This window comes from Colletotrichum abscissum, assembly GCF_030869225.1.
Source record: "Colletotrichum abscissum strain IMI 504890 chromosome Unknown Scaffold_34.1, whole genome shotgun sequence".
Lineage (NCBI taxonomy): Eukaryota > Fungi > Ascomycota > Sordariomycetes > Glomerellales > Glomerellaceae > Colletotrichum > Colletotrichum abscissum.
The window spans coordinates 167,835-181,899 of record NW_026850254.1 but is presented as its reverse complement, the minus strand read 5'-3'; the positions used below and the strand labels follow the sequence as shown (position 1 = coordinate 181,899).

General features: G+C 53.4%; 6 protein-coding genes across 6 annotated transcripts; 4 read left to right on the top strand and 2 right to left on the bottom strand.

The window, feature by feature from the left end:
- Window positions 1-621: 621 nt before the first annotated feature.
- CABS01_11862 (transcriptional activator) lies at window positions 622-2,087 on the top strand (the record flags this gene model as incomplete). The annotated part of the gene is made up of 2 exons (XM_060545216.1): window positions 622-831; window positions 993-2,087. Coding segments are annotated over 2 exons (1,305 nt in total), but the record flags the coding sequence as incomplete, so codon positions are not given.
- An 18-nt stretch (window positions 2,088-2,105) lies between these two features.
- CABS01_11861 (uncharacterized protein) lies at window positions 2,106-2,573 on the top strand (the record flags this gene model as incomplete). The annotated part of the gene is made up of 1 exon (XM_060545215.1): window positions 2,106-2,573. A coding segment is annotated over one exon (468 nt), but the record flags the coding sequence as incomplete, so codon positions are not given.
- Window positions 2,574-3,159: 586 nt separating this feature from the next.
- On the bottom strand, window positions 3,160-3,742 carry CABS01_11860 (cyclophilin type peptidyl-prolyl cis-trans isomerase/CLD; the record flags this gene model as incomplete). Its single annotated transcript, XM_060545214.1, has 2 exons — window positions 3,160-3,615; window positions 3,710-3,742. The coding sequence occupies 2 exons, from the start codon at window positions 3,740-3,742 to the stop codon at window positions 3,160-3,162; spliced, it is 489 nt and encodes a 162-aa protein (XP_060397079.1).
- Window positions 3,743-5,057: 1,315 nt separating this feature from the next.
- CABS01_11859 (signal peptide peptidase) lies at window positions 5,058-6,865 on the top strand (the record flags this gene model as incomplete). Its single annotated transcript, XM_060545213.1, has 2 exons — window positions 5,058-6,010; window positions 6,076-6,865. The coding sequence occupies 2 exons, from the start codon at window positions 5,058-5,060 to the stop codon at window positions 6,863-6,865; spliced, it is 1,743 nt and encodes a 580-aa protein (XP_060397078.1).
- A 2,246-nt stretch (window positions 6,866-9,111) lies between these two features.
- On the top strand, window positions 9,112-10,588 carry CABS01_11858 (O-methyltransferase; the record flags this gene model as incomplete). The annotated part of the gene is made up of 4 exons (XM_060545212.1): window positions 9,112-9,282; window positions 9,345-9,655; window positions 9,732-10,189; window positions 10,251-10,588. 4 exons carry the CDS (start codon window positions 9,112-9,114, stop codon window positions 10,586-10,588), a joined length of 1,278 nt encoding a protein of 425 aa, XP_060397077.1.
- A 1,370-nt stretch (window positions 10,589-11,958) lies between these two features.
- Window positions 11,959-13,907, bottom strand: CABS01_11857 (amino acid permease; the record flags this gene model as incomplete). Its single annotated transcript, XM_060545211.1, has 4 exons — window positions 11,959-12,769; window positions 12,823-13,277; window positions 13,334-13,629; window positions 13,751-13,907. The coding sequence occupies 4 exons, from the start codon at window positions 13,905-13,907 to the stop codon at window positions 11,959-11,961; spliced, it is 1,719 nt and encodes a 572-aa protein (XP_060397076.1).
- Between the last annotated feature and the right edge of the window lie 158 nt (window positions 13,908-14,065).

The window sequence follows — 14,065 nt, the reverse complement described above, 5'->3', positions numbered from 1 at the left end:
CAAAGATGCCTGAGCAATCTGCTAAGGTAATCCGGAAAAACCACCCAATTCGCATTCTCTCCTTCTCCAATCCCCCATCAACCACCTCATCTCATCTTACACCGGGCTTCGAGAGGATCTTACCTTGCTCACCTAACCCCGAGCAATTCTCTCCCTACCTATCATCTCACCCGTTAAACCAATTACCTTACTTGCTCCGCCAGTCAACCAACACCGACGTTGGCCGCGACCATCGGATTCTCTCGCCTCGCACCTTCAAACCCCCCGTCCTATCCAGATTCGGCATAGGGCCTCTCGCGTGGTACGACAAAGGGAAAGTCGACCCCCTAGCTCATCGGAGACAACCTACCTACACTTTAACCGCAAATCCTTGTGTCCGTTGCTTGTTCGCCATCGCTGTTGCACCCTTACCTATTACTTCAGCAAAGCAAGGTTCCGAAACTTTTTTCCCTCTAACCCTTCCCTGGCGGCGGCGTCGGTCGGTCGTCCCTTTCCATTTGCTCAGCTTGACCTCATCTCCCCCTGCACTGCACCTGCTGCTACTACGACTTGCTCAGTGCTCACTGCTGCGGCTGCTGAACCACCCGCCCCTCGACCGGCCGTGTGGCACCTTATTTTAGTTACCCGTCAACCCGATTCAGATTCCACAAACCACATTTCTTCCTGCACACGACCACAAAGCTATCCGCCCTCCGAGGCTGCGATCACGACGGCATCTTACTCCCTTCAGCCTCTGTGCGCCGTTCCGTCGGCCTCGCCGAGATGGCTTCCAATACAGGAAAGGCTGGAGTGATTGTCGCTCCCGACGACGCTGGCAATATGGACAAGCTTGTAAGTCTTCTTCCATCCCCTGCCCTCCCCTTCCTTCCCCGGTCTCACTCAAATCATCGCGGCCATTTGATTCTACGAATCGCTGCGGCTGGGCTGGGCGACTGTTCGCCATGGCTGATGACTTGAAACCATGCTGACCATGGTCTGTTATTGGGCAACAGGCACACGCTGTCCTCGACGATCTCATGTACAACATTGTACATGACCTGCTACTCAAAGTCCACCGCGACGAGAAAATGGCGAGAGCGTCTACCGCTGCCATTCGTGTCGAGAAGCTGGCTTCCGATGCATCAGAGAGCTCTACCCCCGACTCGAAGCCAGACGTGCGAATAGAGACCGACGCTGCGATATACGAAGACGGCAAGGTTCTGCTCAAGGGCAACCCCCTCAAGACCACATCCGAGATCCTGTGCCCCAGATGCCACCTGCCTCGCCTGCTCTATCCGACCGATGGCAAAGGCGCGCGAAAGCCCGATCCAAGCGTCATCTACTGCAAGAAGCACCCCTACATTGACAAGCCCGGCTACGACATTTACGGGCAGACCTGGGTTCAGCCTGGTCCCGGCCGTGGTAAGAAGAAGAAGGATATGAAGCCCGATCCGAATATCGAGTCAGCCGGTCCTGGAGAAGCGCGACCAGCCAACGTGCTTTCATTTCCCTCCGCCACCTGCAGCAAGTGCAAACGATGCATTCTTGTCACCCGTCTCAACAACCACATGGGCTCTTGCATTGGAAATAGCGGACGCAATGCCAGTCGCGCTGCGGCGGCAAAGATCTCAAATGGCAGCAATGGCGCTAGCCAGCACGACGGAACACCCCCATCAAGCCAAAAGGCAACACCGGCGCCTGCATCGCGGGCCTCGAGCCCTAAGAAGCGCGATAGCGAGGAGGTGGCGGCACCTGAAGACGAGGACGAATCGGGAGACAGCCATAAGAAGAAGAAGTTGAAGTCGACACCCTTGATGACAAAAAAGGTCATACTCAAAACAAAAGGTCCTAAGAAGGAAAAGGTGAAGACGAACTCACTTTTGAGTCGTGAGGCAAAGGCAGACGACGGCGACAACTCCACCGTTGAAGTTGCGCCAAAGAAGGAAAAGAAGGAGGCCAAGGGCATTAGTCCGGCCAAGAAACTGAAGCTCGGTGCCGCCAAGCCGCCCTTGTCCTCGCCGTTATCCAAGAATGGCCGGAACGGAAAAGAGAAGGACGAAGACGCAGAATCAGAATCGTCTGGCACATTGTCGTCGCCGCCACACTAGAAGCCTGGCAGCACGACGAGCGGCACAACGGGCGGCAAAACGACCAGCGCAACGAGCAGCACAAAGACCAGCTCAAAAACCAGCGTCAAAAGGACGGCCGGCTGTGGTCTTAGGAGACCAAGCGAGTTGTTGGCTATGAAGCGCACATCGGCGCCTTCGTCAGTCAAACGCTCATCTCCACAGTCGAAGCCGCAGCCGCAGCCAACTCGACAGCGACTGGCGTCTGTCTCTAGCACACCTTCCGCTCAAAGCAACTCTTCTGGTCGGTCTGCCGCAAAACCGAACTCGCCAGGATCTTCTCAAGACACGGTTCGATCCATGGGAGGGCTTTCGCAGTCCAAGACCACTGGAAGTCGAACGCCTCCAACTGAAGGCAAAAAGCCCGCCAAAAGTCATTCTACCGTTCAGGCCCAGCCGCCAGCCCGAGGTAAAAAGAGAGCCTCGGATGAGCATGAGAAACAGGCCAACAAACGGCGTCGCTCTTAATATCGCTCCTTTGTATCCATTACCACATTTTTTCTCCTTCAGTGTCCCGAGCCGGCGTCAAATATCAGCCGGGATGGGGCATACGTTAGTTCTTTGGCCCGCATTCTACAACAAAAGAGTAGGGTCGTGGGACTGGCCGCAGAGCCAGGTTCCTGGCCGTTTTCTTGTTTTCTTTCTGTACTCATCAAAAAATCTGAAGCCCTGGTCGACGAGAAGATCGACATTCGATACACGATACTCAACAATGCATGGTCAGGGAGTCAGTCGGGGAAGGTCTTCTAGGGATGAGGAGGTTTCCTCCCTCCATACTCGTGTGCATCGCCTGGCGAGGCGGATGGCGGCGTTTAGATATTGCGGCTACATTTTATAGGCATTGTGACAAATGATATTGATTCCCCCCGTTGAGTTTGAAGTTTGTGATTTATCATACTCCGTTTGATTTATGACCACGTGAAAGATGTAGACGACATGGATTGGATATAACTTTTTCCCAAGGTACGGTCTGCTCGACCAAACGCCAAACTCCGTGTAGATGCTGACAATACGGCCCCTCTAGGCAGGCAGACCTTTACCACCACCTCGTTGACTATTCGTCGCCGCCCTCTTCAACGACAGAAGCCTTGATAATCTTGACCTCCTCAAGCGGCCGATCCTCGGGCCCCGTCTTGACGAGCCCCATCCTCTTGACGACGCTCAACCCGCTCTTGACCCGTCCAAAGATCGTATGTTTCCCATCGAGCCAAGGGGTCGGGGCAAGGGTGATGAAGAACTGGGAGCCGTTCGTGTCGGGCCCCGCGTTTGCCATGGAGAGGACCCCCGCGCCGGTGTGTTTTAAGCCTGCGTGGATCTCGTCTGCGAACTTTTCGCCGTAGATTGAGGTGCCGCCGCGGCCTGTGCCCGTCGGGTCGCCGGCTTGGATCATGAAGTTTGGGATGATGCGATGGATTACGGTGCTGTTGTAGTAGCCTCTCTTTGCGAGGGTTGCGAAGTTTGTGCAGGTTTTGGGGGCGTGGGCGGTGTAGAGCTCTAGGATTATTGTGCCCTGTTGGAGGAGAAGTGGTTAGCTTGGGGGTTTGGGAGGTTGTCGCGTTGGATTGATGTCTACGTCATGGGGTGTAGAGGATGTTTGGACGTACCATTGAGGTCTCGAGGGAGACGTTGGTAGTCATTTTGAGGGATTGACAGCTGTGCTTGCTGCGCGAATTGTCGTGGACTGTGGTGCTGCTGGCGGTGGTGAAGGGGGTTCACGGATAATTATTTTGGGCGAGGCTGGCGATGCGATGCGATTGAGGTTTTGCGGTCGCACGTCAGTCAGATCCAGTCGCGGATCGCGCCCGATTGCGGATTGCGCTTTTCCATGGCGGCTGGCCAGGGGGCAGCTTCAGCCACTTCTGGGGTGAAGGTGCGCCACTGGAAGCTGGAGGTCTCTAAGGCAGTTGGGGGGAGGTAGGTACTCAAGCCGAATAAAAAATGAGCAGTCTGTGGCATTATGTAGGACCACCAAATCCGAACTCGCAACCTTTGCAGGCCCCAATTACGCGTTATTACTTTCTCCACTAGGTCATGTACACTTCAGACGCTGCTGATGTCTGTAATTCAATGATATTTGCCTTATAGATCTAAGGGGTTGAGTGTTTGTGGTGTATTCGTAGATGTTTATTCAATGTTGCACATTCGTGCAGGTACTTTAAGGTGTCAATGGTTTACAGCGCTGAGGTGGGGGTCATGGCAGCTGAAGCCTCTCTTCCCCGCATGCCTTCCCTGGAGCTGAGCATAGCTTAGGTACCTACCTCACTTCTCACTTGTCAAACCACCTACCGTACCAATCTGGACCAGCGCAGGGCGAACCTCCTGCAGCAACGCTCGCGCCGCACGGATATCGATACCGCCTTTCAAGAGTTTGGACACGGGCAAGGTGCGACTTGTCTCTCGAAGAAAATAAACCAAACGGCGAATCTATTTTTTCTTAGGACGTCCAGAGTCCTTTCCGTCTCAACCAAGGACACTTCCCACTTGCCTGCCTATCCCGTCACTCGAAGCAAAATCTGGCCAGGGCGGAGACCGGTTTACAGAATTGACTTCTCACTTTTTTCTTATTAGGCAGGGCAGGAAACACCGTGTCGTCTTTCATCCGACCCATCTCCAAAAACAGGTGGCTTCAACTTCTGCATTCACTAATTGGTAAGAAGCAGAATACTCTTGGCGAGGTTAGTATTTCTTCTAACGTTTATCCAGAATTTAAACGCCAGTGGTCCTTTCCGAGGGCATAAATCAATTACGGGCATCTGGCTTTTCTGTTTGCCATTCTCAACGACCATCGTCTCATTCATTCACATTCTGCTTCCGCCTCTTTCATCCTGACAACTATCACGAGCTTCACTTGCCTTGGACGATTGTACTTGTCTTCTCGGTCCTTATACCGATTGTTTCATCCTAGCACCCGGGAACGACCGCGAGCCTGACACCAACAGCGACAGCGACGACATGGCTTCACCGGTCCCCAGCCCCATCAACCCGCCGTTTGATGAGCTTGCCCAGAACCTCACCGGCAACCTCACTGGCAACTCGACAGCTGGAAACGTCACCGCTGCCGCTGTGGAATGGGGTTTCACCCAGTATGCTAGCTTCTTGACGATGGAGGCCAAGCTCATCTTCAGCGCCCTAGCCATCATTTACATTGGCGCCCACGGCTCACTCCGCCGCCCACCTTCTGCCGCTCCTCAGAAGCGCAATGATGGAAAAGAACGCAAGGAGGACGAGCCTATAACGGAGGGTCTCATGCCTACCGACGCCATTCTCTTCCCGATCCTGGCCGGCACCATGCTCATCGGCCTCTACTACCTCATCCAATGGCTCCAGGACCCCGCCATCCTCAACAAGATTCTCCGAGTCTACATGTCTGTCATGGGTGTCGCCAGTTTGACGACTCTGATCGCACACTCACTGCGGGTTGCCACCGGATTCGTCTTCCCCAACTACTTCCACCACGATGGCTCACTCTACAACGTCAACGATGACGATGAGGCTTTCATCAAGGTCACAGGCGACGGGGTTGACCAAAACAACGCACAGGTTCTCCAGAAGAGCAACCCGCTGCCTTTTGGTTTGCGCAGCATTATGCGTCTCAACAGCATCAAGACCAACCGGGTTCTATGGGACTTGCGCCACGTCTTGACGGATGAGTGGACGGTGAAGGCGAAGTTGCACGGCCTCCTTCGCGAGAAGTTCCATATGACTATCCTCCACGTCGTTGGTCTTAACCTGGCTATCGCCACCGTCGTGGCCTACTTCATGTCTGGCTCGCCATTCCTGTCCAACTTCATGGGCTACGGATTCTGCTACGGCTCATTCCTCATGATGTCCCCGACGACGTTTGCGACGGGAAGTTTGGTGCTGATCGGACTCTTCTTCTACGACATAATCATGGTCTTCTACACGTAAGTTGCATCTCAGTCACAGTTGCAAGTGATATTTGAACCCACATCATCTAACATTCCACCAGCCCCTACATGATCACCGTCGCCACCAAGCTCGATGTGCCCATCAAGCTCCAGTTTCAGTCCGCCGCTAGGTCCAGCATTCTCGGACTCGGAGACATTGTCGTCCCGGGCATTGTCATGTGTCTCGCCCTCCGCTTCGACATGTGGCTTCACTACCAGCGCCAGATCAAGTATATCCCGACCGATCTCAAGTCCGACCAGCACGACGCGACCTCCGGCGACGTGGTCACCGTGAGCCAAACCCAGCACATTGCGCAAAAGGCCCCGTACCTCGACATCACCAACTGTTGGGGCGACTGGTTCTGGTCCGCCCCTTCGTGGCTGGGTCTCTTCAAGGCTGCAAAGCAGACAGCGCCGCCGACCGTGCGCGGATCGACTTTCAGCAAGACTTACTTTTACGCCTCCCTGGTTGGCTACGCTATCGGCATGGTGACTACACTAGTCATGTTGGTCGTCTTCAAGCACGGCCAGCCTGCGCTGCTGTACCTCGTCCCTGGCGTTCTCAGCTCCCTCTGGTTGACTGGTCTCGTCCGTGGCGAGCTCAAGGAGATGTGGATGTACACCGAGGACGGGAGCCTCGACACCCGCGACGTTGTCGTCGAGCTTGATGGTGACGGCAATGTCGTGAAGGAGCTGAAGAACGACGAGGACGAGAAGAAGAAGAAGAAGGACGAGGAAGAGAAGACTGCGGAGGAGAAGAAGGCTATTGAGAAGCGGGATGCCGAGAAGACTGAGTATAGCATAGTCTCCTTCTCCGTCACTGCTCCGCTTAGAAAGCCGAAGACGCAGTGATCTGAGACGGGGGTGGCAGGATACGGCGATTGACGAAGGGAAGGAAAGATGGGTGCATCTAGATTGTGCATTAGGCGGCGTTGAGGTATAGATTCCATCATCACCATCCCGATGGCGGACATTGATAGCTTAATACATCAACACTGCCTGAGCAAAATGGAATGTATGTCTCCCACGGAATATCCACAATGAAATATCTCTGCCTCCTTCCACAGGATCTGTCGTGAATGTCATGAAGTGCCCCAATGACATCCATGCGACTGTAAGGCAGGTGCTGGCTAGGCCGTTTCTTCACATACCTTCCCATACCTTCCCATACCTTCCCATACCTTCCGCGAAAACCCTTTATACCCCCCCTCAAGTCCATTCCCGTCACCAGCCAGCGGGCGCCCCCTCGGGGGTCAGGTCAAAACTGGCTGAGTGGTGGAGTGGTTGAAGTCCACGAACAGCCTAATCGGTGAAGGCTTAGAGGTCCCGTGTTCGAGTCGACAAAAAATTCCCAGCATGTGCGCCAGAGATGTAGCCCCCGTTCGCCACCGGGGGGGTGAACTCTTTTGTCTTTTGAGTCTCTGTTTATCATGGTATAACCAACGCTCAATGTTCTCGAAATGGCCGTTGCTCATATCTTTTCCGGAATTACGGTTGTTCTCGATAAAGGACACGGTGCCTTCTGCCGCTTCCCTGGGCAATGGCAACCGATTTTATGCAGGCTCATATCTCCTCCCAGAACGGTGGCAGCGAACTTCCAGACAGATAAAAAAGCAACACGACCCGTGATGAGAAAGATTGCCCTCAACGATCCCCATGAACCATTCACGGGACGTAGGCGATGATGAGATGAATGAGATGACGGCATATCTAAACTACCAAACGAAGTTCCTAGAAAGAACGTTTCACGTAGCCTGGGCGATATATTTCACGTCTTCGATCGGGGCCCGCAAGGAGTCCCACAGCGGCTTCTAATATATATCATTCCTATGCGGTTAGTGACCGTCACTTTATCACTCGGGAACTTAGACCCGTTAGCTACGCATATCTTTATTCATTCTAGAGTTCAACTTGCGGAGCGGACGACTTAAGACTCAGCTAGATGAACTCCAGACGCGTTCGCTATCGGCACGGGGAACCATACCCCCAGTCTATAAGTCCGTCGAAGGCAGGAGACTCCCAGCTAACCATTGAACTGAATAACTGGTAGAAGTAAAAAGAAGAAGAGGAGATGTTTTCATATTGATTGCAGGCTCTCGGCTTATGGAGAGGGATCACTGTACATGTCAATTCATCTCAAACTACCACTACTACCTTGCGCATAAAACAGGAAGATCCATAGGACTGAAGTCATCATTATATTGTTCCTCAAACAGGAAAGAAGTCTTGTTGCATATCAGGAGTATATGTGGCGATCTGATGTTGTGTGTAACCCAAAACGGCCATGCAACATCTCGCCTCTTTCTACACATCCTACCATGAGGGTACGAATTCACGCAGAGTGGGAACGAATTTCAAGGTATTTCATATTGGGCCGCTCTTCAGCCTATGTTAGTTGCGTCACCCGGCAGCTCCAATGGTCACAACTTGCTTTCAAATTTGTTGATATGTTTGCCCGAGTCTCCGCCTCTCTCTCGTCCCATATATCGGGCCTTGTCAATGTCATATGCTACTAGTCGGAGATCCCGAGCGCTGGCGTCAATCACAGTAGTTTATGTACGAAGACCACACCACCTTTTTCTTCTCCATATCCAATCCAGAGTCTGTCACCATTCAATTGAACATTCCAGCGAATCAAATACGACGAAATAACGTCTCCTCATACATTGAGTTTGAAACAAGCTCAAGCTCCGGGGATGTTTGACTTTCTTGAGCAATGTTGGTGTTAAACTCCGATCCCGCTCCAATTACCCCCGCTCGTCGTTCAGGCTTACGAGGAGTATATGGATATTGGTGATACCATCGCAGATCATGGCACATGATTCTTACAAATCAAGTCTCTGTGTTCGGTGGGGACTTAGGACTTGGTGCAACGTATTTACTTCTTCTTCTAATAAAGAGCTTGCTGCCCTAGGCAGTTTCATTCTCTTCTTTGGAGCATGAAATCCATCATTGGAGCTTCACCAGAAGTCTCTAAGCTTTGTACTTCCTGCTTCGAGTCGACGTCTTAGCCATCTCGAGGAAAAGGCCAAAGCGACCAATTTGAAAATTGACGCGAAAACAGGGTAGTTTAACAAACAGTCAGCATGTCATCCACAATGAACGAGAATGATGCTGTCGGAGACTTCATACGCTCAGCGGAAGCCCTTTCTACATCGGTCGAAGACCTCAGCGAGGGCGACAGATCGCGAGTTCTTCTAAAGCTTTATGAGCTCACGATGAATGTCGAATCTCCTTGGGAGACGTTTGTGAGACTCTTCTTGAGCGAAGTAAGTGTCACTGATTTCACGGGGACGGCTCAGAATAGCTTGTTAACTTAACTATATACCAGCCGGCTGTCCTAGCATCAGTCAAGATACTGCAGGATCTCAACATCTTTAAGAAATGGAAGGTTGATGGAAGCAGATCCATGACTTGTGCTCAGCTAACGGGCCTCGCGGAGGGGTCCTGCGATGCCGCTTTACTTTGTGACTTATCCCGTCTCGGGTACCTTGTAGCAGGATCTCATATTCTCCCAGATCGACTCCTCCGCCTACTGGTCTCGAATAACATCGTAAAGATGACTTCAGACAAGACCTACAAGCCCACGAGATTCTGTGACCAGCTTGCGGACTCGAACTTTAGCACCACCGCTAAATTCTAGTAAGACAAACATCCTCATCCCCTCCTGTCCCCCCAGCAGCTCTCTCCGTCACAAGCAGTTCTAACTTCCGGCAAGCTACGACCACACAGTCCCAATGTTCACCCACATGCCCATCTTCTTCCGCGAAACATCCTACAGAAGCCCCCGCAGCGCCCGCAAAACAGTCTTTGACTCAGCCCACGGCTGGCAAGGCGGCCTCTTCGCCTATCTCGAAGCCCACCCCGAACAAAGCGAGGCATTCAACACACTCCAGCGGACGACGACGCTCAACAGGGCCAGGTGGACGGCCATCTTCCCCAGCCACACCCTCTTGGACAGCGGCTCCGGCGACGACGACCCGGGCTCGCCGCTGCTGGTGGATATCGGTGGCAGCGTGGGACAGGATCTGCAGGCCTTTTATGAACTGCATCCGGAGACGGCGTCGAGGTTGTATTTGGAAGATTTGCCATCTGTTCTGGCGGATGACAAGACGAATGTGTTGAAGGGAATCAATAAGGTGGCGTATGACTTTTATACGCCGCAGCCGATCAAGCGTACGCCGACCCCTGCTCCCATCTCCTTGAAGCTTTGAACAAGGCTCACAAGAAACAATAGACGCCCGCGCATACTACATGCACCACATCCTCCACGACTGGCCCGACAAACAAGCCCGCAGAATTCTCGAGATGCAAAAGGCCGCACTGAAGCCCGGGGGCAACAGCAGGATCCTGATCCACGACCAAATCATGGACGACGACGTCCGGGTCGTCCACCCGCACGCCGCCGTCTTCGACATCAGCATGATGGCGTTTGGCGCCGCGCAGGAGCGCACGGAGAAGGAGTGGAGGGCGCTGGTCGGGTCGGCCGGGCTGAGGGTCGTCAAGATTTGGAGGGTGCCGGGTGCGGTGCAGGGGGTTATTGAGGTTGGGTTGCGGGAGGGGGCGAAGCTTTGAGGGTGATTGTTCTGTATGTTGCAGTCAACTTTAGTTGTTTTGCGAGGTGCGAGGTGGATGACTGACTACCTTGGATTGCAAGGTGTCTTTGAAGACCGCTATGGTCGGGATGGACAACATGATTAACATCGCAACGTGCAATCCCTTGAAGCTGCCCCGGGTTTAGTATTGAGGAGGGTTAGTAGGCTATTAGGGAGAATCGATTATTAACCTCCAACAACTCTGCCGCCGAGCCAGTTTGACCTGACACGATGAAGAATGTCTGCGCCAGCCTTGAAGGCAGACCGTTGAGCCCAGCTTTGACGTCCAGCTCGGCACCGGAGATCTAACAGGTTCCGGCCCCACCACCGGTGCGGAAAAGGTATCCACTCCCCCGGCCGACCGGAACACAAGAGACCCGTGAAGACAAGCCTTTGAGAAGCGCATGTAATGGATCGAAGAAAGACTTATGTGAATTCCAATCTTCTCACCGTCCATTCAATCGAGGATTGTTGAAGCATGCGTTCAGGCATTACGAAAGATTCATACTCCATTCGAGCAGGGGCCAGGCATGCCTGTCTGACATCGCCTGTGAAGAGCATCGTCGTCCTCACTTCTCCGATCCGCATCTGTCTACTAGCAAGCTCTACACGAAATCCATAACAGGAGAATATCACGCCAAAAATTGAATTGATGCGTCTACAGAAAAGAGTCAGTTCCCATCCTTTCACGCCCGCAATCAACCACTCAACATCCCTCTATCGGACCTTATCCGGAACTTCGGCACGCGACAAATCCAAGCCACCCGTCGATAGCGTCGTCCACCTCGGGCCGTTGTGGAGCCTCCATGCTCCGGGGGGGTTGAGGCCGGCATCAGCCAGCCCACGCTAACCCACTTCCATAAACCTTCTTGCAACGACCGATCGAGCGATGATAATCTGATCGTGTTTCCGTGCAAGGAACGGAATGCAGACCACATTATTTGGTGACCGGAGCCTCCACCTCTGGGTGCTTTGGTCTGGATGTAGTAAACGCGGGGTAAAATGGCACCATCGCCGATTTCCTGACGAGGACCTAACCCAGAATCGAGGTCCTCCCGGCAGAAGCGTATGAGTACAGTCACACATGATGCTTAATGCTACACACTAAATCATCACAGGCGCGTATATGGCACTATAGTAGATATGGTTCAATAAAACCCTGTATTGAAGCCCATGATAGGGACATCATTGTTGATTACAAGTTCAGAAAATAGATAGGTATCATGATAGTGAGATACGCCTAGAGCCAAAGCTGCTCTTGGGCTAACGTCTCCTATTTACATCTTCCCCAGATGCTTCCTCCCCTTTGGTGCTAGACAATCCAGCAAGTATAAAAGACAGCGAAGTCTTTTAGAAGATGGTGCTTGCCCACCGTCTCCACGTGGGCCAGGCGGCAACCTTCGCGCGGTAGGCGTTGACCTCATCCCAGTCAACCTCACGGCGACCAGTGTCGAGGTCGATCTCGGAAAGCTTCAAGAATCCCTTGCGCTTCCACAGGTATCCGCAAGCCCAGAAGAAGAGAACGACGGGCAGGGCAAGGTAAGCCTTGAAGAAGTCCTCAGCGGTGGCGAAACCGCCACCAGGTGGGCAGATAGCGACGAAAAGCTGGGCGATCAGAGAGATGGCAATCAGGAGCAGGCCGAGCCAAGAGCCAGCAACACCACCGATGGCCTGGAAGGGAAGCTCATCGAGGGTGTGGCCCTGAGCTTTCCATGCAGAGCGGAACCGGATGTGGGCGGCGCAGATGGAGCCCCAGGTGAAAAGGGCTGCAAGACCAGAAAGCGACAAGAGCCAGTCAAAAACGACACCTCCGGAAGACGCCATGCGGACGTAAGCCAGGCCACCGAAAGCGAGGTTGAGGACGACGGAAGGCAGGGGGCGGCCTGATCGGTCAATGTAGGTGAAGATCTTGGGAGCGTATCCCTGCTGGGCAAGGGCGGTCAAGGTACGGGAACCACCGTAGACGCAAGAGACACCAATAGAGACAACGGAGACGAGAATGACAACGTTCATGAAGCTGTCGTATCCGTAGAGGTGGGCATCAAGAGGGGCCAGGACGAAGGGGGAGACACCATCGGCGTAGGGGTTGGCGGAGTTCAGGAGACGCTCATCGGTAGAGCTGACGAGAAGGCCGACAAAGGTAAGACCCAAGACGTAGAAACTGATGAGTATGATTAGCCGGAGCTCTAAACGTTTGACTTGAGAAGGACTTACAGGGTAATACGCCAGAACACCTGCTTGATGGCACCAGGAAGGGACTTGGCGGGGTTCGCGGACTCAGCAGCAGCGAGACCGACAAGCTCAGTACCGGAAAAGGCGAAAGCGGCGGTAACGAAGACAGAGCAGAAGCCACGGAAGCCGTTCTGGAACGCACCAGGGTCGCTCCAGAGACGGTCACCCCAGTATTCATCGTACTTTCCACCCTCGGGGCCACCGCCGCAGATCAGAATAAGGGCGACGACCATGAAGATGACGGTGGCAAAGAGCTTGAAGGCAGAGGAGACGAACTCTTCCTCGGCGAAGCCCAAGGTTCCGAAAACGTTGACGAAGATGATGAAGAGCCAGAAGATGGTGATCCATACTGCGACACTTATATCTTTGTTCCAATATTGTATCGTAAACGAGCAGACTGTTAGTTCGAGTGGTAAGACGATAACCCATTGGAAGACCTGCCACATGTTAGAGCTTTGCGATGCGATGCGCCGTGCGGTGAAAAGTGACTTACATAATTCCAGCCCATAGCGAAACCCCAGGAAGGATCAAGGAAGCGAATAGAGTAGGTGTAGAAACCACCAGAGACAGGGTACAGGACAGCGAGTTCACCGAGAGCGTAGACGACGTTGAAGATCATGACACCGGCGATCAAGAAGCAGATGAGGACAGAGCCCGGGCCACCCTTGGTCAGGGCACTACCGGAACCGACGAAGAAACCAGCACCGATGGAGCCACCGATGGCAATCATTTGCAAGTGGCGAGGCTTCATGGAGCGGTCGAGCTCAGTGTCACCGGTTCCCCAGTCACCTAAGAATGCCGTGTTAGCAATCCATCCTTGAAGAGGTACCCAGGCGAGGCGAGGCGATACTGGGCCGCTGGAGACAGGCCGCAAAGTAGTTTGAACGAGGTTGAAGGGGAATGTACTCACGGCGCTGGAAACTCTTGAGGTTCAAGCCGTTGCGGGTCATGAAGTCATCCTCGCGAAAGTTCTCGGGGACGTGGCCATCACCGGCGGTGTGGCGAGCGCCCTTTTCGGAGTCGTACGTGGGCGGAACCACGCCGACTTGGGCATCCTCCTTGGACATGATGAAGAGTAAGCTCGACAGCTCTGGACAGAGGCTAGAGACTGATTATTGAAGAAGTAGGGCGCGTTGGCGCTTGTCGTGACCTTTGCCCTTGTCGACGACGGGAGAGTAACAAAGCTGGTGTTACTCTGTAAAGAACTACAAGAGTATGAGGGGTG